This window comes from Adiantum capillus-veneris, chromosome 1 (genome assembly GCF_014529385.1).
Source record: "Adiantum capillus-veneris isolate H3 chromosome 1, ASM1452938v2, whole genome shotgun sequence".
Lineage (NCBI taxonomy): Eukaryota > Viridiplantae > Streptophyta > Polypodiopsida > Polypodiales > Pteridaceae > Adiantum > Adiantum capillus-veneris.
The window spans coordinates 131,139,230-131,160,522 of NC_140931.1; the positions used below are offsets into that span (position 1 = coordinate 131,139,230).

The 21,293-nt window shown below is 44.3% G+C and overlaps 1 protein-coding gene across 1 annotated transcript in view; it reads right to left on the reverse strand.

Annotated features, from left to right (window-relative positions):
- The window catches only part of LOC147465571 (SOUL heme-binding family protein), a 62,284-nt gene extending 42,511 nt beyond the window's left edge, over window positions 1-19,773 (reverse strand). Inside the window, exon 1 of the mRNA XM_086511877.1 lies at window positions 19,522-19,773. Coding sequence (XP_086368003.1) covers window positions 19,522-19,702 — 181 coding nt within the window. The 5' untranslated portion in view covers window positions 19,703-19,773. The remainder of the gene's footprint in view (window positions 1-19,521) is intronic.
- Window positions 19,774-21,293: the final 1,520 nt, after the last annotated feature.

Genomic DNA, 21,293 nt, shown 5'->3' on the forward strand with positions numbered 1-21,293 from the left:
TGAGCACAATTTGGAGCACTCATCTTGAGCAAAGTTCTAACATTCATTCCGCTGCACCTTACATTGGTATCAGAGCCTTGGCAGTGTTCTGTATCACTCAAGGAAAGAACCACAGAATTTTTTTTGCTTGTTGAGGTCGTACGTAACCCAAGTCCTCTTGGGCGTGTCAATTCTTAATCGTGTTTTTGATAGGAAACCCAAGAAAGAAGGGCTTGTCGAGCCTCCCCTTGTGCCTCTTTCCACTCATTGAGAGCGGACCGTGCACTTAGCGGCTGGCCAATCAACGTGAGGTAGTAAAAAGAAACCTTGGTGTGAGTACAAGGCCGCCAAGGGGTGCGCCCGCAGGGAAGAGTATAGCTCGGGTGAAGAGAAGATCCTTCTCTAACACAGATTGCAAGCGAAAGAAGAACCGCAAGAACCTCAAGACCCTCAAGAACCTAAGAACCCAAGACCCACAAGAACCCAAGTTCCTCGTGAACTTAAGAACCCACGACTTCAATGGATGGTCACCACCCAAAGCGGAATGGATACTTCGCATGGAGGTGGTGAGCATGGAAGTGGAGAAGAAGAATTTTCTCCACCAGGAGGTTTTTCCGACCCTCCCCCTTTCCCATCTACGCCAAGAATTGCACTAACTCCTATGGAGGCCTTCGACAAGATGATGATGGACAGAAAGTTAGAACGCGAAGCACGAAAAGCAGAAAGAAAGGCCAACTTTGAGCGTGAGCGCAAGCAAGCACGCCTGGAGGCTGCAGAAAGAAAAGCAGAAATACAGCATGAACACAAAGAAAGAATGGCAGCCATAGAGCATGAGCACAACGAAAGGAAAGACGCCTTGTTCCGATTCTTTTCTCAAGTGCAGGCACACATACAAGAGATTTGGGAAAAGGAGACTCTCTCAGTCTCTTCTTCTCCAAAGCATGACACACAGGATTTGCATGATGATAAGCATGAAGAATTGCATGATAATGACAAGCATGATGACTTGCATGATCAAGATGTGATTTCTCACGAGCATGATGATTTGTATGATCATGATGTGATTGTTCACAAGGATGATGGTTTAGTTGATATTTTTTCTAGTGAAGCTAACCTTATTGGAGTTTCGATCAATCATGAAGAACCGATCTTGGCTCTCGAGTCGAGGTCCAAAGAACCCCCTCAGGAAGATTCGATTGATCACAAAGAACCGATCTTAGCTTTCGAATCGAGGTCCACAGATCCCCCACAAGAAGATTCGATAGATCCCGAAGAACCGATATTGGCTCTCGAGCCTAGGTCCCAAGAACCCTCACACGAAGTATTATGTGTTCGAATGATTAGTCAGCACGCATTGTTCGAGTGTTTCATTCGTGATACTTTCTGTCACAAAGTGATGACGTGGCGGACAGCAGAAACCCTAATTTCTGCCAAAAACCCTAAAATTCCTGCAAACCCTAATTTCTGCCAAAAACCCTAATTTTCGAGAATTGCGGAGGCTAAAAAAAAATAAAATAAAATAAAAATCTTTTTTTGAAATGATGAGCGACGCGAATTTTGCTTTTTTTTATATAAAAAAAGAAAAGACTCTCTAAAGAGAGAGAGAGAGAGAGAGAGAGAGAGAGAGAGAGAGAGAGAGAGAGAGAGAGAGAGGACTACTGCTTTTGATTTTAAAAGCTTTTGGGGCTCTACTTTTGGGCATCCCTTGTACCTTTAAATATGAGGAGAGGGCTTCACTTCTCAGAGCATCTGGACGCAGAGTCTAAGAGTGAAACCCTAACCGCTCTCTTGTACTTTGATGATTGATTAATACAAAAAGAAATACCGAAAGGGGCACCAATCTTTGGGGCCAATATCTCTAGGCACGGAACTCCGTCGGGCGAGTGCAAATCTATTGTGATCTGTGAATTGTTTTGAAGTGGTTATTTGGTGCTGTCACGGTTGATTCTTGACTTGGAGTGTCCAAGTCTGTTACAGTGGTATCAGAGCACGGCCGATTTCTCTTCTACGGGAAATCCGATCCTCGAATTTTTTTCCCGCGGCACCTATGGCTTCAAGCAATGATCAGTCGACTCCCTCTGCATCTGGAGATGCGGGCTGGGATCACAACGAAGATTTAGACAGAGAGTATGGCCCGCCTCGGCCTACTCAGGCGGAGCAAAGAGAGATAGAGCATCGTCAATTGATTGGCGATGCAACATAGATGATGCTCAATTTTGCCAAGGACCCAAAGATGGCAAAATATATGAACCAGACCTCTTTGGAAGAGGTACAGATGGAGTGGCAGAGAACCACAACACCACTCCCGAAACCCGCTCTCAAGAAACCTTCTGCCTCCACGAAATACGGGTCACCGCCGCATTGCTACCACCATGAAAGGGGTAGAGAGATATTTCTTTTGGCCGAGACTCAAGAAAGATGTGGAAGAGTTTGTGCGCAGTTGCTTGGTATGCTAGAAGTTCAAGTTTGACAGGCATAAAGCACAGGGATTGTTACATCCTTTACCCATACCCACCCGCCCCTAGAAAAGTATTGAAATGGATTTCATTTTTGATCTCTCGAGAACACAGAATGATCACGATGATTTTCCGATTACATGGCAGTCTGAGACAATTGTCTCAGACAGAGACCCCAGATTTATGAGTTTGTTTTGGAAGGCAATTTGGGAGTTGCAGTTGCAGTTCTGGTCATCGTTCCACTTGCAGACTGACGGGCAATTTGAGATTGCCAATTCAGTGGTTTTAGATTTATTGAAGTCTTGTATCTCGGATCAGAAGACTCAATGGGAAAAGAACTTACCTTTGGTGGAATTTGCCTACAATAACACGATACACTCTTTGACGGGGAAGACGCCATGTGAGATTGTTGAAAGTGCTTCGAAGGTTCCATCCTTCCTGAGCACGAAAGATTAGATATTTGAAGCGAATGAATATTCGCGAGATTTGGATACGGCTTTTGCCAAGGTTCGCGAGACTTTGCAGGAGTCTCAAGAACGACAGAAAAAGGCAGCGGATCGCCATCGTCGCGACTTGAAACTGAAGGAGGATGATTGGGTGCTCTTACTTTTGAGAAGGCACGCCTAAGAAAGAAAAAGGGAAAGGAGAGGCTTTGTCCAAAGCTTAGTATGTGATACTACGGACCTTTCCGGATTACTGAAAAGATAAATGATGTCTCCTTCCGATTGAAACTGCCAGATACTTGGAGGATTCACAATGCATTGCATGTGAGTCTCTTGAAACCTGTTAAGGGTGATGTGCCTGATGATGGGGAGCTTGATGAGCAACCCGAAGTGGAAGAAAACGAGAAGATCCTTGTTCCTGAACAGATTTTGGCACATAATGATACGAAGAAAGGTAAAGTCTGAAGGCGGTTCTTGGTTTAGTTCAAGAACTTTCCTGCATTTGATGCGAAGTGGATGGAGGAGGAGGACCTAGCAGATACTCCTTGGATTGTGAAACTTTACCTCGATGTTTTGGTTTAGCATAGTCTACTCCAAACGGAACCCAGAAACTCAGCTTGGCCGAAGATCTGGTGTAGTGGGATGCACAAGAGGGGAGTTACTCCGCTCCTTTGTCAACAGATGCCTCAATTTTGATACTAAAGTCACTGATGTCTCTTTGAGCTTCAGGGATACTGAGAGCTGACAGTATTCTGATGGATGACTTTATGAAATGGAATTCCTGACTATGATACTGATTTGTTCTTGACTTCTTGTGAGTGCAGGAACTGATAGACGAAATGACTGCAGCATTTTGGTCTGATTGATCTCGAATAGACATGGTTGCAATAGGGGTTAGTCAATCGGACATCGATGAGGTCCCGATTGGACCTAGATGTGATTGCTAGCTACATTGCCGATAAATCATGGTCTAAGATCCGAATGAATGTTGAATGTCATGTGATGTCCTGTGATGTCTGGTGATGTCCTGTGATGCCGTGTGATGTGACTGTCGATTTTGTACATGTGCTAGATGTGTGTTCCTAGTACGTAGGTACTAACAGTCAGTGTCTGCTAAGACGGTTTATGGCTTTTGTCGGTTTTGCAGGCGTAATCGCGGTCGATTACAATGCTTTCAAGAGGGGGGTATGTCACAAAGTGATGACGTGGCGGACAACAGAAACCCTAATTTCTGCCAGAAACCCTAAAATTCTTGCAAACCCTAATTTCTGCCAAAAACCCTAATTTCCGGAAATCGCGGAGGCTTTTTTTTTTTTTTTTTTGAAATGATGAACGACACGAATTTTGCTTTTTTTTATATAAAAAAAGAAAAGACTCTCTAAAGAGAGAGAGAGAGAGAGAGAGAGAGAGAGAGAGAGAGAGAGAGAGAGAGAGAGAGAGAGAGAGAGAGGACTACTGCTTTTGATTTTAAAAGCTTTTGGGGCTCTGCTTTTGGGTATCCCTTGTACCTTTAAATATGAGGAGAGGGCTTCACTTCTCAGAGCATCTGGACGCAGAGTCTGAGAGTGAAACCCTAACCGCTCTCTTGTACTTTGATGATTGATTAATACAAAAAGAAATACCGAAAGGGGCGCCAGTCTTTGGGGCCAATATCTCTAGGCACGGAACTCCGCCGGGCCAGTGCAAATCTATTGTGATCTGTGAATTGTTTTGGAGTGGTTATTTGGTGCTGTCGTGGTTGATTCTTGACTTGGAGTGTCCAAGTCTGTTACACTTTCCTGTATTTTAGTCACCATCCTTATGTGATTCCTTTTCATAGGCATGACATATTGTACGATGAACACGCTTCACTCATGAATGAGCACGGATGTATATGGATTTCTCATGAAAAGCTGAAAAGTATGCATTCAAGGAAGTCACATTCCATGTCTCTTCCTTGGCATGACACAGTTGTAGAAAGAGCACAAGAAGGATTGAGCATCAAGCATAGGTATTTCCATTGTGACTTACCACAGTTAATTGATTTAGATCATAAAGAAAAGATTCGATCTCATTATTTGTATGTGTTTGATGAACAGTTTGGCACTCCGTCTCTATGTTCATCTACATTGCATGCACAGTCTTTAGAGAAGACGAGCTTTTCCAGTCACTTTACATGGAATAGGTATGTTCATTTTTTTGTGTTGCAAGTGGTTTCAGGAATTTTCAGCTTCGGAGATGCTTGAAGAAGACGGACCTACGTCCATAGACAAAGATGAAGCATTGAAGGAGACTCGGAAGACTTTGTGTCGCTTTCGGCGCTACCAAAGAAGCAAGCGTTGCAGACCTTTATGAAGTTGGAGTATCGCATGACCCACGCATTAGAGTAGGGCCAAAGAAGAGTCCTTTCCAGGATTCCGGATACTATTGGCGATCTCCCTCGACGCCATACAGTTTGGTACCAGTACCTCACTTTGAAAAAGAGGGGATGTCACGTGGCACATCCAACCCTATGTGTCCGTGGACAAGCTACAGCATGGCAAGGGTTCAATTCAGTCAAGTCAGTCTAGAATAGGAAGTGATCTGGCACTTTTGTGAGTCTGTTCGCAGACCGTGCATGTTCAGACACTTAGATTAGATGCATATCCTCCAGTTGCACACAACATGATCATCAGATTACAGTCAGAACCCATCAGTAGCATTTTTACAATGCATTAGACCTATTTTCCCTATTTTTGACATTTTTCACTTATTATTTTTAAGTGACTTTTGTTAGAAACTAGATAGGGCAATTTTGCTAAGTTTGTATATATAGAAACCTAGCGCTAGCACTTTCTGGCAGAAGAGACAGCACGAGCATTGCTCAACAGGCACCTTCTCAAGCAAGACTACCCCCAAGAGCCTGGCGTTTTCTTCCCACAGCAAAGCCAGCGTTTTCAACTCAGATCGAGCCAGAGTTTTCTTCAAGAGCATAACCAGCCAGCGTTCTGCACTTTCAGCAACACCGGCAGCAACAGAACAGCAAAATGCCCAGCGTTTTTACAACAAGAACCCAGATCAGCCCCTAGCGTTTTTGGATCAGCCTGGACCTCAACGTTTTTGCAGTTCCGGCATGACAAGGCAACAAGAAGACCAGCGTTTTCAGTTTTCAGTTTTCAGCAATTAGCACCCGCAGTAGAAGTCCCAAACCTCGCAGATCTCACCTTCACGCAGCATATCCTCGCCGCACGGTCAAATCCCGCGTAATTTGCAGATTCAGCCCGGAAAACGCAGATTTCAGCATTTGCATTTTCAGCGTGCCATCGTCGTACCATCGTCATCGACATCATCACCAACAGAGTCAGAATTCAGCAGATAAAGATTTGCAGATTTCAGCCCTTAGCATTCTCAGATTTCAGCCTGTCTCGTCGTCGTCGACATCGTCGGCAAGTCCAAGCATTGTAGAGATTTGTGCAATCATGAGTAGACCGCTCTCACCATAGAGGGTGGGGCCTTCGGAGGAGGGTTTTGACAACATTCTGGTGTCGTATTCTTCGCTCTCCATCTCTCAGTCTCAGCACCTTCATTCACAGTGTCCATTCACTTTGTTTGTGTCCATTGCACTCTCTAACTAAAGGAACGGAAGGCTCTCCCTTCCGTAAGTAAAAGGAACCCTTGAGCACAGTTCGGAGCACTCATCTTGAGCAAAGTTCAACATTCACTTCCGCTGCACCTTACAGAAGTAGATCCACGGATCCGAGAGAGGTAGGCTCTTGAGATATTGTGGTTAAGGTCTTTCTTTCCGTCTTGGAACAGTTGGCCGATCATTACATGCACGAACAAAATAGTTCATGTTCATACTAGCAGTATGCTAATGGTACTTAACCTGCTTATGGAGAAGTGTATGCTACAACCATGACTTGCTACTGTAGTGGACAATCCACGTAGCGTACTTGATAATCATCGACCATCAGAATACTCCTCGGAGAAACTGAGAGCAGCCGAACGCATTTGAAATAGAGATTCTCGTATTGGAATATCATTGCACACAAAAGGGCGCTCGAATGAGGTATCTCAAATGCCAATCCACTTCCTAAAAAGGAAGTTGACTCATCTCATTTTGGTTAGCAAAAAAAAAATCAACTGGTAGTTGACTCACCTTGACAACAAGGTCTGCATCTTCATGTGTTATCCGTGTACTTGAAAGTGTACATAATACTCGTGCTGTGTCAGAGCTTTTGTAAACTCGGGAGATTTCCTTCCCTTCGTAAGATTCTCAGAGAAAACACGTTCAACCACATGATTGCTCGACTTGGTTCTAGAGAAAACCTGCTCATCAAATAAACTGGGATTCAAACCTGGAATCTTGTGAGCACAGGCCGTAGCCATCTCTTTCTCCTTTTCTCATAAAGAGAGTGTTCCTTCACTTGTGAGAAAAACACTACCCTATCTTCCCTTAACGGGTAGGGGTGGTTCCTTCATGTAAAGATTCTAGTTGCTAATCCTTTATTAATTACTTGAACTCATGATTAAAATTTAAGAAACTTGAACTGTACTCAAAAACAAGACTCAAAAGACTCTGTGTTGATTGATTGAATGTGTAATACAAGGGTTCATTATATAGGAGACGAAGAGATACAATTGAAAAGACACGTCTCCTAGTGAAGAGACATGACTTTAGACGTAAAGACATCCTTTCGGCGAAGATCTGCAGCCATTGGACGAAGAGTCGTACCCGTAGAGCGACGGGGTGTGACCAATCGTTGAAGGGGTGTGGCTTTTGGCGAAGAGACACGTCTCTTGAGCGAAGGGTCATGACCATCCAAGCTAGGGGTCCTCCTTGGCATGGCACTTCGCGTATCTGCAACTAGGAGTAGATGTAATACTGTTAACATAGTCACAATCGTGACATTCCCTTCCATTTAAAATGAGAGCCCGTGTCAAAGAGATGACTTCTGATGTTGATAGAACCCTGGAAAAGCATTAAATCTCAAAAAATCTTCAATCGTTGAGTTATCTGAAACCTTTGTCTTGAACCTTTGCTTCTTGCAAAACCTTTTTGCTTTGACTGTTAAATCCCATGTCATTGAATTGTTCAAACACTTTTTAGAGGAATCTGGCATAATCAGATTGATTGCAACAAGAGATTGATCTTCAAAATTATTCATGGGATGTAAGATTTCTAGTTCAAAATCTTCCAGTAACTGCGAAATATTTGGGGAAGAGAAAATCTTCTCAAGGTACTCTTTAGATGGGGTAACTTCAACTTTAGTAATCACTGGAAAGGATTTTGGCTTGAGAGTGTAATCATCTTCCAATAATATATCCCAAAATTCTTAAGAATCTTCTTCAAAAATTGCCACTTCATGACTTGCAATTGGCATATCATCATCCAGCAAAGAATCAAAGAAAGCATAGTCGTCTTCAGACTCAGAATCTGCAACTATGTCCTTATCTTTGTCTGGTAACGAAGTATCACTTGGAAAAACTTCTTCATCGATAATAATTTCTGCATCTGCATCATCGGAAATCATATTCGTTACATAATCCACTATATCATGTTGTTTGACTTGTACACGTGAAGCTTGAATCACTCGTTCCGCAGGATAAAGCCCGTGTAAAATCAGTTCACGTCCATTTTTTAACAAATTGATAGTATGTCCTCAAAAGCTAATTGCGGGATTATACTGAAATAACCAATTCTGACCAAGAAACATGTCGTAGTAAGACAAAGGCACGACTTCGGAATCCAGTTGATCTACATAAGTTTGAATCTCGAACTGCAATTGTCAAATTGTCTCATCACAAGTTAAAATTGATCCATCTGCTATTTTCCACATCAGACGTCTTCTGAGTTGGTAAGCCAAGCTGTCGAACTATCTGAGTGCTGACAAAATTATTCGAGCATCTGCTGTCCACCAAAATATTGATGGAGCGACCATTGATAGTTCCAAGAAGGCTCGAAACTTGCTTTGAGAGAGGCTCCACAATTGAAGAATTGCACTGAGCATGCTTCATAAGAATAGTCGTATCCTCTGAGACACGAATCGTATTGACCACAAATTTTCCTTTATCCTTAGCAAAATCTGGTTGTTTAGAATTCGAAGATGTTTCCGCATTGGAATTTCTTTTCAAATTAGACGGATTTGGTCTCTTTGGACATTGATACCATGTATGGTCACCACCGCAAATTGTACATAAACCATCCTTCTTTGAAGTTGAAGATGCATTTGACGAAAGCCATGCTGAGTATTGGAATGCTGTGAGAAAAAATCACGTCCTTTACCACAATCAAGTGGAGGAACATTTGAAGAAGATTTGCTTTGAGATTTTCGATCTTGAGCATAGAACCTTGAAGTTGAATAAGGTGCTATGGCTTGCTGTCTGAATTGAGATTGTTGTTGCTGACTTTGGCTATAGCTTTCTCTACGATCGCGTTGTGAAAAGCGAGCGCTGTTTGAAGATCTGTCACCAGGAAGAAAATTCCGTGTAGGGCGCCGATTATCGCAAAGACGCTCCACATAGGCAATTGCAGCATCCAAGGTGGTAGGGTTGTATTTGTGCACATCGTCCTCTAGGTTGGGTTCGAGTCCGTCGATAAAGCTGTGAAGTTTATCAAAGGGACTAAGGGCCCTCTATCTCCAAAGTTAGCCTTTGGAAGTCTGTGATGTACGCGACCAAGGAACCTGTCTGGCTCAGGCGGTGAAGAGAGGACCAGACATGAAAATCCGCATCGGCAGGCTCAAACGCCTTTCGAATAGCACACGGAATTTATCCCAAGAAGGTGTGTGTTTACCATCAGCAACCCGTCGTTGCCACCAAAGAAATGCTGTGTCCTTGAGCAGAGAACTAGCAACTGTAACTTTTTTACTCTCGACCAAATCTATGTTTGATAAGTAAACCTCCATTTTGAATAGCCATTGCTCCAGCACGCACTTGTTGCGGCAACTATTATACGGCTCCGGCAGTTTAACATCAAGCTTCTTCTTCTGTGCAGTATTAAAAATTTTATAAAGTAACTGAAGTTCGCGATTGTCTACCTCTTCAGTTGGATCTGGCTCATTTGGTTCGTCCACTAAAGCTTCTGAAGAAGGTGTTGAATCAGCATGTGTAGTCCGAGAAGTTGTAGGATGATTCCGGGAATTGTTTTGCGTCTGCATCTGATCCAAACGAGTGTGTAGTTATGCAAGACTTGTGGAAAGTGTGGCCATCTGCTCTTTGATGCGAGCGAGGGCGCCTTCCGACTGTTCGACGCCATCTTGTGATCTCAGCATGGTGATTTCTCAAAAGGAACTCTCGAACAAGTGCAAAGGCAGGTTCTGGGATGGGTACTCCTTCTGAGACGGGAGGACCTGGCGAATCCTTGGAGGGAATTCGTCGGTACTACTTCTTCGGGAACTTGGTCTATATACAAAATTTACAGAATGGGCACATCCTGAAATTCGTCCACCATCGTGCGCGGAGTACCGTGCTTGCTGAGGGGCTAGCGTTGGAGGAAAGGGTGGGAGAAGCGTGTGTAAGGAGAGAATGCTGCCTGCTCGTTTTTTTTTTTTTTTAACACTTCGTAAGTTATAAAGTAAAGGGGTGCTTTCACATGAGTTTAAAAAAAATATGAGGTTGGCCAGCCAAGGGAACTAATTAAAGGTTTGGTTATGGGTAAAAAAAAATATGCGATGCTTATTTGCTGACGTTAAAACAACTCCAGCGAAGAGAAAATTGAATGACGCGTTATCAGCAGCCAGCGCATCGTTTTCCAAGGGGCAGCCAGCGTGCAATTCAGCCAGTGTAAAGACTTTGCCAAACTTTTCCGCTTGGAAGATTGCGCATGAAGGGCCAGAAGGATGCGACCCTTAAGGCTAAAGGGTGCCAACGATTGAGTGCAACCAGGAGCAAGGGATAGTGTCCGTTCACATGATGGGGCACGGGAGGCGGCGAGGCTGTGACCAAGGGGTACCACCAAGAGGAAGGGGTGCCTGGGAAGGGGTGCTCACGGAAGAAGAGGCATGGCTCCTCGCAAGAAAGGGTGCGAGCACAGGGGTGCGAAGGAGTGCAATCCGATGAAGGGATACGCAGGGTTCTCCGGGTACGCCGCACACATACACATCTCTCTTCTGTCTTTAAATAGAACTGGAGTGATAAAATTCAAGTTATCTCATATGGTCGTATATACCATCTTTCTGCTGCTTCCATGCAACTCCGGGAAGGGTAAAGTGTAGCAGCAAGGCACTGTAAAGATTCTAGTTGCTAATCCTTTATTAATTACTTAAACTCATGATTAAGACTTAAGAAACTTGAACTGTACTCAGAAACAAGACTCAGAAGACTCTGTGTTGATTGATTGAATGTGTGATACAAGGGCTCCTTATATAGGAGACGAAGAGACACAAATGAAAAGACACGTCTCCTGGTGAAGAGACATGACTTTTAGACGTAAAGACACATCCTTTCGGCGAAGAGGTGCAACCATTGGGCGAAGAGTTGCACCCGTCGAGCGAAGGATTGTAACCAGTCGTCGAAGGAGTGAGGCTTTTGGCGAAGAGGCACGTCTCTTCAGTGAAGGGTCATGACAATCCAAGAGTAGAAGTCCTCCTTGGCATGGCACTTCGCATATCTGCAACTAGGAGTAGATGTAATACTATTAACATAGTCAGAATCCGTGACACTTCATAGGGAGTGGTTTCTTCATAACATCCTACCCACGCATCAAAAGTACCCGTTCCTGGTGGCCTTCCAAATATTCCCGTTCACAGTGCTCCCGTCATTACTCTGAATGACGCACTAGAAATATCTGTACTCGGATGTCTTTAGTGAGAAAAACCCTCTCACTTATATTTCCAATTATTCACTTAGAATTATTTTTCTTGGTGTCAAAAGCTAGAAAACCCTCTCACTTAAAAATCCAATAATTCACTTAGAATTATTATTCTGTCACATAAAGCCAATTTAGCAACAGGTACCACCTTCTGAGTTTGCCCAGTGGCTAGCTCGGCTTCAAGTTCTCCACCCTGTGAATCATAGTCAAAGTCCATCTGCTTCAAGAAGTAGGGATGAATGACATTCTCGATAGCTCCTGGGTCAAAGAAGATAAGGGCTCTCAACCCATTGATTTTTCCATAAGCTCTGATTATTTGCCAAGAATTCTGATTATTTAGCAGGGCGCTCTTCTGCTGCAAACTCCAACTTTCCTTTCATAAGCTTATATCCGACCGCAGCATGGTCCATAAGCTCTTGCATTGTCGATACTTGTTTAAAAAGACAGTATTCTTGCAAAGGTGATGGAAATCCAATGGTATATCGCTTGCATTGGTCCCCCAAGGGAATCAACTTGAAGGAGGACACCGGAAGGTAGATGTCGAGAAACCGTTGGTTGTACTCTTCCATAATCTCCGTGGCAAACATTTTCAAGTTTTCCCATTCTGACAAAATCTCGACTTCGAACAAGGTCATATAACTTCGAGCAACAATAGTCTTGAAAGCTTGCCAAGTCCTTAGAGCATGCAGTTGTGTAGCGATTGAACTCCACCACTACATAGCATTAACTTTGAGAAACCCCGCAGCTCGAAAAATCTTTGATTCTTCTGTGTAGTTCCCCAAAGCATAGATGTTGTCGAATTGTTGGAAAAACTGTAAAGCTTTCTTCCGATCTTTCACTCAGAAAAAGTAAAAAAAAATTACTATCGTCCCAGCATCCTTGAAATCTTTTAGCTGGTTGGGTGCAAACCCGGACGTGGATAGTAGGGATATCCATAAGGGCTCCAACCATTGTACCGAGGTGGCGGTGGTGGTGGGGAGGTGGTGGCAGCCGTGTGGCAAAGGCGGCTGCACTTGATCAAGGTCAGACGGTTGTACCATGTTCCTAAAAACTCCCCCAATTGGAATAGAGTGTTAAGTCAGTCGGTTGGAGCCTCTTGTACTTTTTGGTGCCGGAGCAGATGGTACCACCTCGGGCATCAGAGGGGGTAACATGTAGTTCGGGAACTACTGAAAACTTTGCAGCATCGGAAAATTCTGTTGAGAATGTCGTGAAAGTATGTCGTGAAGCTCGTCGAGAAGAAATTGCAGGTACTCTGTAGAATCCAAAAACGCCATGGTGCTCTGTCTATTCTTGGTAGGACCGGTATGCTTTCAGAAAAGCACACGATTGGAGCTCTAATACCACTATAACGGGAGGGCACCACGTGCCAACGCAAAAGAACGGACTAAACAGACTTTAGATGCTTCAAAACAACAAAACTAAAAGAGAAACTCCGCACAAGAGACACGGAGTGGCGGAGTTCCACCCCAAGAGATCACTGGCCCCAAACCTTGGCGCCCCTTTCCGTATTCTTTATATTGCTTCAACTCAATACAACACCTATGGCTCTGCTCTGCACCTACACGCGGTGGAATGCCAGAGAGAGAACCAACAGTTGGCCCCAAGCCATCTAAGTATACATGAAAAGCATCAAGCCCAAAAGAATCTGGTCCAAAAGTTGTTGCCCGAAAGCTGCCAACACAATTTGCGGATGTCCGTGCAGTCTGCCTCGTCATATCCAACACAAAATATGGGCGTCCGAACAGCTGCCACGTCATTAGTTTTAATGCAAGGAATTGTGTGTGTGTGTGTGCCTTCCTTGATTTGCAGGCCCCATCGGACGGGGTCCCATAAGTTAGCCGGGGGTTAGGATTATTAATCCTGACCCAACTTGGTATTTAGGCCACTCGGCGAGGATCTGTAAGTTGATAAAGACTTCTTCTGCTTTTGCCAGGGTTTAGGCCCCTTGGCCGCGATCTGTAGGTTGGGCCCTAGCCCATTGGGTCGTCAGTGGTTTGACATGTATAATGAGACTGTGACAAACAATAACCTTATTTGTTGGTTTCCTTCTCTTGATTTTTATTTAAGTTTACCACTTACAGAGAGTAAGTTTTTACAGAGAATTTATTTTGAAGTTCTCTGCTTCTCTCCTGAGCCCTCCCTCTCTCATCTCGCACTCCCGCGCTCCCGCCACCACCTGCTTGCCTTCAGAAGCGTACGCCGACGCATAGCGTTCTTCGGAGTTCAACTTTTCACGATCGAGAAGTGCATAAAAGGCCTAGTTTCGTGGGAAAATTTCAGTTTTTCACGCACTTTGCCGTGGATTCCTCCAGCTCGGATGTGCAGCGTGACAACGTGCCAGGTAATGTTTAAATTCTGTTCACGCATGCTCTATACACATGGATTACAAGTACTTTCCAGAGCTTCGACTAGCGTGCTACCGCTCTGAAAAACGCGAACGTTCAGACGAACATTTGCTTGGCCTCTCTCGAAGGGGTCGTGCAAGGGCTTAGTTCCTGACTTACCGCTCTGGAAAAGATGGCTCAGTCGACGACTGCGCGTATTTCCGAGGGTGAAACCCATCCCCAGCAACTGCGGACGCAGATTGCTGCTTTCGGGCATTCACAGGGTGGTCCAGCTGCCACAATTCCGTACAAAACTACAAATTTCTCAGGGGAGGAGAAAGAATGTACGGAATTGGCTGTAAATAACTGGCTGCATCAGTGGACCAGATATTTTGACCTCCATGGGGAGCATGATGAACGGAGGATTCAGACGATTCCTCTCTATTTGCGCAGTAAGGCGCTTACCTAGTGGCGCGACATGACAGACAAACCTACGATGTGGGCTGACTTCTGCGTGAAATTCAAGAGGGATTTCGCCAAAACGGATCCTTTGAAAGCTTACACCAAATTGCAAAGGCTTTCGATGAAAGCTATATCTTTTGATAAGTACACGACAGCTTTCAAAGAAACGCTCACCTTTTGCAAGGTGGATTCCACGCATGCTATGCACATGTACCTGCTGGGATACATGAAGATTACCGTTGGACCTTAATCAAGGACAAAGCCCCGATTGACGTCGAGCATGTAGTGGCAAAGGCCAGGACGTTCCATTTGATAAATGGAGAGAATTATGAGAAGAAAAGAAGTTCAGACCATCAATCCAGTGAGGGCGCTTCGAGGAAGCGACCTCGATTCCAGCAAAGTCAAAATCACCGCCGAGATCTTCTCAGGAGAAGAAGAAAGCCAAAAATGCTTCAATTGCTGATGCAATGAAGAAGGGGGCTTGCTTAAATGTGGCCAGACGGGTCACCAAATCAAGGATTGTCCCAAGAAGAAGACAAAGAAACCACAAGGCCGTCGTTCGGTTCAGATTCACGAGATCTCAGATAACTCTGATGTCATTCAAGTTGAAATCCATCATCTAGTGCACAGTTCATGTACTAATTGTACTTTTAGCACCAAAGTGTTCGATAAGCACGATCTTTTCCGTTTCCTCGAGAAGACCAATGGTCACGACGTGACCATACTCCTTGATAATGGAAGCTCACACAATTTTGTGGATACAAAATTGGTGCAGAAACTGAGCCTGCGGACACGGGACAGTGACCATGAGTATCGCGTGAAGATGGCTCATGGCGAGGATACGGATGTATAGAATCGGATGGTTCCAGATTTGTCGCTTGTGCTAGCTGATAACAAAGAGAACCTGGATTTCCACATCATGCACTTGGATAAAGCAGATGTTATTTTAGGAATTCCATGGTTTTATGATAAACAAGACTCATTGTATATAGACTATGTACATCACTCTCTTGTTTTTGTTAAGCAGGACACGCCTCATGTATCTGTGTCGCTTTGTAATCAGAATTCTGTAAATAATGGTTTTGCAATACCAGTTGATACTGCTTTGGAAATGTATAAAATACAAAGTCTTCTCATGTTGACTTTCATCAATGTGTACCATCTCCTTGGTTTGATTCATTAGTGCTTGGTACTTCTGCCATTGGATTTCGTAAAAATGTTTCATTTTCTTCTGTTGAACTTGGGGATTCCGACGAATTCAACCTTATCAAAGAAATCATGATTGATTTCAAGGATGTTTTTCCTAATGATCTACCTTCTGGCTTGCCACCTTCGAGAGGAGTAGATCATGGCATTGAGTTGGTGGCTGGTAATCAGCCCTTCTCAAAGCAACCCTATCGGTTTAGTAAAACCAAGGAGAACGAGATTCAGCAGCACCTGAAAGATTATCTCGACAAGGGTTTTGTTCGACCAAGTAAATCCTCGTGGAGAGCGCTAGTGTTACTCTCTCGAAAGAAGGATAACAATATGCGCTTCTGCGTGGATTACAAGGGGTTAAATAAGCTCACTATTAAGAACAAGTATCCGCTCCCGCATATGGACGATCAGATAGACCGGCTCCATGGAGCGCTGTACTTTACGAAGATAGACCTTCGATCAGGCTATCATCAGATACAGATCAAACTGGAAGATATTCCTAAGATAGGTTTCCATACGCGTTATGGTCACTACGAGTTTTTGGTCTTGCCTTTTGGTTTGACCAATGCTCCAGCTACGTTTCAGCAGATGATGAATAATCTCCTGAGACCGTTTCTAGGCAACTTCGTTGTTGTATTTCTCGATGACATCTTGATCTATAGTCGAAGTTTGTATGAGCACTTAGCGCACATACGCGCTGTTCTCGAAGTACTAAGAGCTGAGAAGCTTTATGCTAAGGCTTCCAAGTGTGAATTCTTCAAGAAAGAGCTTTTGTATTTGGGTCACATCATTATTCGCGATGGAATTCGCGTTGACCCTGAAAAGTTGGATAAATTGCGAAATTGGCCAATTCTAAAGAATGTGCGCCAAGTAAAGTCCTTTTTAGGCGACCCCCTTCTTCCAGTACACAGCTCGGCTGGGTCGCCACTAACAACGCAGAGAGAGGCTTGTCCTGCTGCAAAGATTCACTAGTGGGAGGGTCGGAGCGCTTGTGGGCAGCAGACAATCGAGGAGTCACCATGTTCCAGTGGCTAGTTGCAGATTGAGCTACTGCAATCGGGAGTTGTCTAGTGCATAGCGACCTCTTGGCACTACGTGCCACCTGTGAACACCCACTTGAGACCCAGCGTCACGGTCTGTGGGACTGTCCCATGCCATAGCAGGTTTGTCTTCGGCCTCTCGAAAGTATATGCCGCCTGTGACCACCCACTTGAGACCCAACGTCACTATCTGTGGGACTATCCCATGGCACAGCAGGTTTGTCTTCAGATCCTTCGGCTGATGCATGCACTTGCTAAAGCCAGCCGGTACACTTGGGGTGTCGCAGCTTGGTCCACACTCACGGGCTCAGCACTTCGTTTTGAGATGGCTTCAGTCAGCAGGATGATTGTGATCGAGACTGTCCATCACATTTGGCTGGAGTTGATCCATACACTCAGGGGCAGTTTGAGAGACTTTAGGGCAGCTCAGATCGCATGCGGGAGCACCACGAGGCCTTCTTGCGACTTTGCCACCTAGGGATCTTCTTACCATGGCTCATGGCGAGCCTAGATGGAAGTACCGTCCACCAATGTGGTTGTTTCCTCCTCCCATTTCCTGATTTGGTCATCATTGTACATTCCTTCACTTTTCATTGGGAGGGTCTCCCCACATTTTGATGTAGCCCTCTCTAGCAGGGCAGGTTGTAGCCCATTGGGCAATTTTCTAAACTAATGGAAGGATATTTTTCTTCCAAAAACAAAATAGACAAAGCGATGAAGACAGGAGCATGACCGATGCACGATGGACTAAGGGTGGCGGTGGCTAATAAGGTCGGGTCTAGGAAACGAAGATTCTTTGATAGAAAATTTTAGAGAGGTTTTTTAGGGGTCTTTTCTCGAGTGATGATACCCAACATTGCCAAAGAGCTATGATACCAATGTAATGTGCAACGAAAGTGATTGATGGTGAATGCCCAAGATGAGTGCTCAATGGGTGCTCAAGGTTCCTTTTACTTCATGAGAGATGTGCAAAGATCAGAGAAAGGAGAGAATGATATTGTGAGTGAAGGTTTTATGAGAGAGAGAGAGAGAGAGGAGTAACACTAGATGGGGTCCCAAACCCCCCTCCAAGAGCCCCCCTCTCTTATCGCTAGAGAGGTATTTGCTTTAGATTGCACAAATGTTGATACAATGGTCCTAAATACTGAGATGCTGATGAGACCTTGCTACTGATATGCTTGGATTTGTGAGGCTAAGGGCTGAAAACTGAAAACGCTAGGGTAACTGATGGAATTTACAACTGCGATGAGGCTATGGGCTGATCTATTGTCGTTGATGTCGGTGATGGGCTGAAAAATGAAAAATGTTGGCTGCCACGAGGGCTGAATCTGAAAACGCTGATACTAATGGCAGGATCTGCGATGGTACGGCGAGGTTATGGTTGAAAAGTGAAGATGCTGGTGTTGATGGGGTGTTGTAGGCTGATCTGGTGCTATACACTAGAGATGCTGAGAAACTGCAGGTACTTAGTGCTGGTATTGAGGGTACTGACTCATACTAGAGAAGTGACCCCTAGGGTAACTTATATAGGAATTAAAGCTAGTCCGGCAATGCCACTAAAAACCCACGATTTCTTGAAATGTCACTTATTAATAAGTTAATTAACTCACTTATAAATGGTGCTCCACATGCAGATAAATACCTAAGCTTGGTACTAATACAACAGTATGGGAACAACCCCCAGTGCCTACACCTAGCAGACATTGGCTATGCTCATGTTCAATCATAGGGTATGCAACTAATCTAAAGTGCATGGACATGCACCTCCTGCGTACAAGCTCACAAGGCTGCCAAAACACTTCCTAGGTTGTCCTAACCCTAGAGATAGGAGTTAGCTTGTCCACATGCACATAGGGTTAAATGTGCACGTGACTACATAAGAGTTTCGCCTCTTGTCAGTGGTGGTTCTAGAGTTGATTAGGGAGAGAGGTTTGTTTTGTGGTTGTATCCGGTCGCATGTGAGATAGTTGTGCCTTTTCTTGCAGTACGAGCCATGTGTGCGCCCACCCGATGGGCTAGCTTAGGGCAAGACCCCTATGCCTAGGATTTTACAAGGTCCAAGTCTTTGTTTGCTCACTTTTTGTTGGTGTGGCATAAATGTTGTCATGGGGACGGCACCACGTGCCAATAGAAAAGAACAGACTGCACAGACTTTTAGCACTTCAATAACAAGTGAACTGAAAGAGATAGACGACACGAGACAGGGAGTGGCAGACTTCCACCCCAAAAGAGAGAAGTGGCCCCAAACCTTGACGCCCCTTTCGGTACTTCTTTATATTGCTTAAACTCAGTACAATGTCGATACTCACGCTCTGCACCTTCACTCGGAAGAGTACCAGAGAATGCGCCCTCTGCACATATTTAAAGGCCCTTGGCCTATGAAAAGCAGTAAAGTACCCCCATTTATGGGTTGTGGTGTTTAGTGTTGTATGCAATACCGAAGCCAACGTTTAAGGCCGGACACAGATGTAGTTTTTGCCATGCTAGAAAAAAGTGTATCAGGCACACTTCCAGGAGGCTCAGACAAAGGGACAGGAGACACAGGACAATGGTGCGCATTGGTGAAATAGTGCTTCACATAGCATGGATAGACACTAATCGCTTGCCACCATTCCAGCATAACATGGATGCCCAACCAATCGACCTCTCACACAATGAGGGGTAAAGAGTATTCATGCAGAAAGATGATATATTACAAAAACCAGTTCAAAAGCATTTCCGAAAATAACACAGACACCAAGATATACACGGACAGATTCATAATTTGTCCTCTAGAAGAAGTAAACCCACAACCCCAAATCCCCCCCCCAAAGGTATGTACGACAACATAATTATACGCGGACCTACTGCGCTGAGCCTGAAGGGTAGCTTGGGTGGAGAGAGCCAGAAGCAAGGATAGGCGAGCACTCCTGTTGAAGGGCGCCGGAAGTGAAAAGACACTGCTGCTACTTCCGCCGCTGCTGCTCGTTTCCATAATTCCGTACTGCAAGTGGGCACCAACCATACTGGCTTCTTTCGCTAGCTCCATCCTCTGTGTGATTGTTTTGGAGAGGGAGAGAGGGAGAGAGAGAGAGAGAGCTGCAAATAAATTGCCAAGTGGCATAGCGAACAACCATTAGAATGCAGTTTAAATACGAGGGGAGCAAAGCCACGTCGTAACGCAAGTTTGAGGTGAGCCATGTAACTCAGCGGTGAGGGTTCGAACTTCGGACGTCGACGCTCCCGGGCTGAAGCTCTCAACTTCTCCATGGGGGAATCTGTGCCCATGGTATGACCCCTTGAATAATAGTTATCCTCCTTACCTTCCCCCAGTGTTGATGGCAACATAAAAAGCAAAGCTATAGCATTTCCATCCTCACATCCTTCACAAGAGGCTCGACATCTAGTTGGCTGCACTAGGACTTAATGCCATCTACCCTTCTCACAACATTTTTTCCATTGTATGAAGGTCAAAAATTTTCACTAGCACGTCATTAGAAGAGCTTGTTTAAAAATTACCCTTGTATACGAAAGGGAAATAAAATAGGGTATGTGTTAATGGAAGGGGATTAGATTAAGGTGCCCATCTAATGCTAGAAAACACAGACATGTTACAACTTTGAAAATGAGAAAGTAAAATGTCAAATAGCTGTCTCTTCTAGCCTTCATGTACTTTCCAAATGCTAGTGAAGTTTTGACCTACACTAAGATTTATAGGTAGGAATTCTACTTATATAGTCCACAAAAATGTTTCCTTCCTATATTCTTGACCAAACATGTTGCTAAGTTACCAACATTTATTGTAACTTTGGTGATATTTCATCCTTAGAAGGGCAAAATCAAAGTGAGTCTTTCCATAGGAAAAAGTGGTACTTGTGAGAATAGGGTAGCCTTTAATTTCTAATATTGTCGGTTGGCGATCCACTATTGTCCGCCACGCAACACCTCCTACATTTCACTGGGGGTGTTTGAACCACCTCCTACATTCTTCGAACGCCTTTTGGACGTAGTCCTGCTACCTTTTTGACAAGGATACTAGCAACACACATGTGCTATTATTGGCTATCCTCATGTGTTGCAAGAGCAAGTTGGCCCTTTATTTGCATCGCCCCTAAAGCGCCTATGGGGGAGCCCTCTTAGATGTTTCTAATCAAATGCAATTTGAGCTCAATAATCTTCAACCCATGGGGTCCGCGCAATAATCCTCACCCATAGTGAGGTGTGTCCTAAAGGGAACTCACACGCCACCACTTAGCCACACCCTCGGGGGGTTCACTATGTGTAAAACTACCATATCACGTGCGTTCAAGACAAGTTTGTAAAACCCCTTATCTGTGAATTTTTAAAAAAAATATAATGTACCATCTTCTTTTAAAGACCGTAATTTTTTTTCAAATTTGAAAAAATAGTATCCTTTTATATATTTTTTTTTGTAAGTTTGAGAACTTTAAAAACCCTTCTGTTGAACTCACGTGATAGGTTACATTTTTCTTAGGTGACCTCCCCGAGGCCACATCCTTCCTTTGTTGGGATAAAGGCGGCATGTGCCTTGCCCGAGGTCGGAGGTCCAGTGTCCGATCGTCACTAACTTCATTGGCCACTACTTTATTATTTCTACATAAAATAATAAGGGGTCTCAC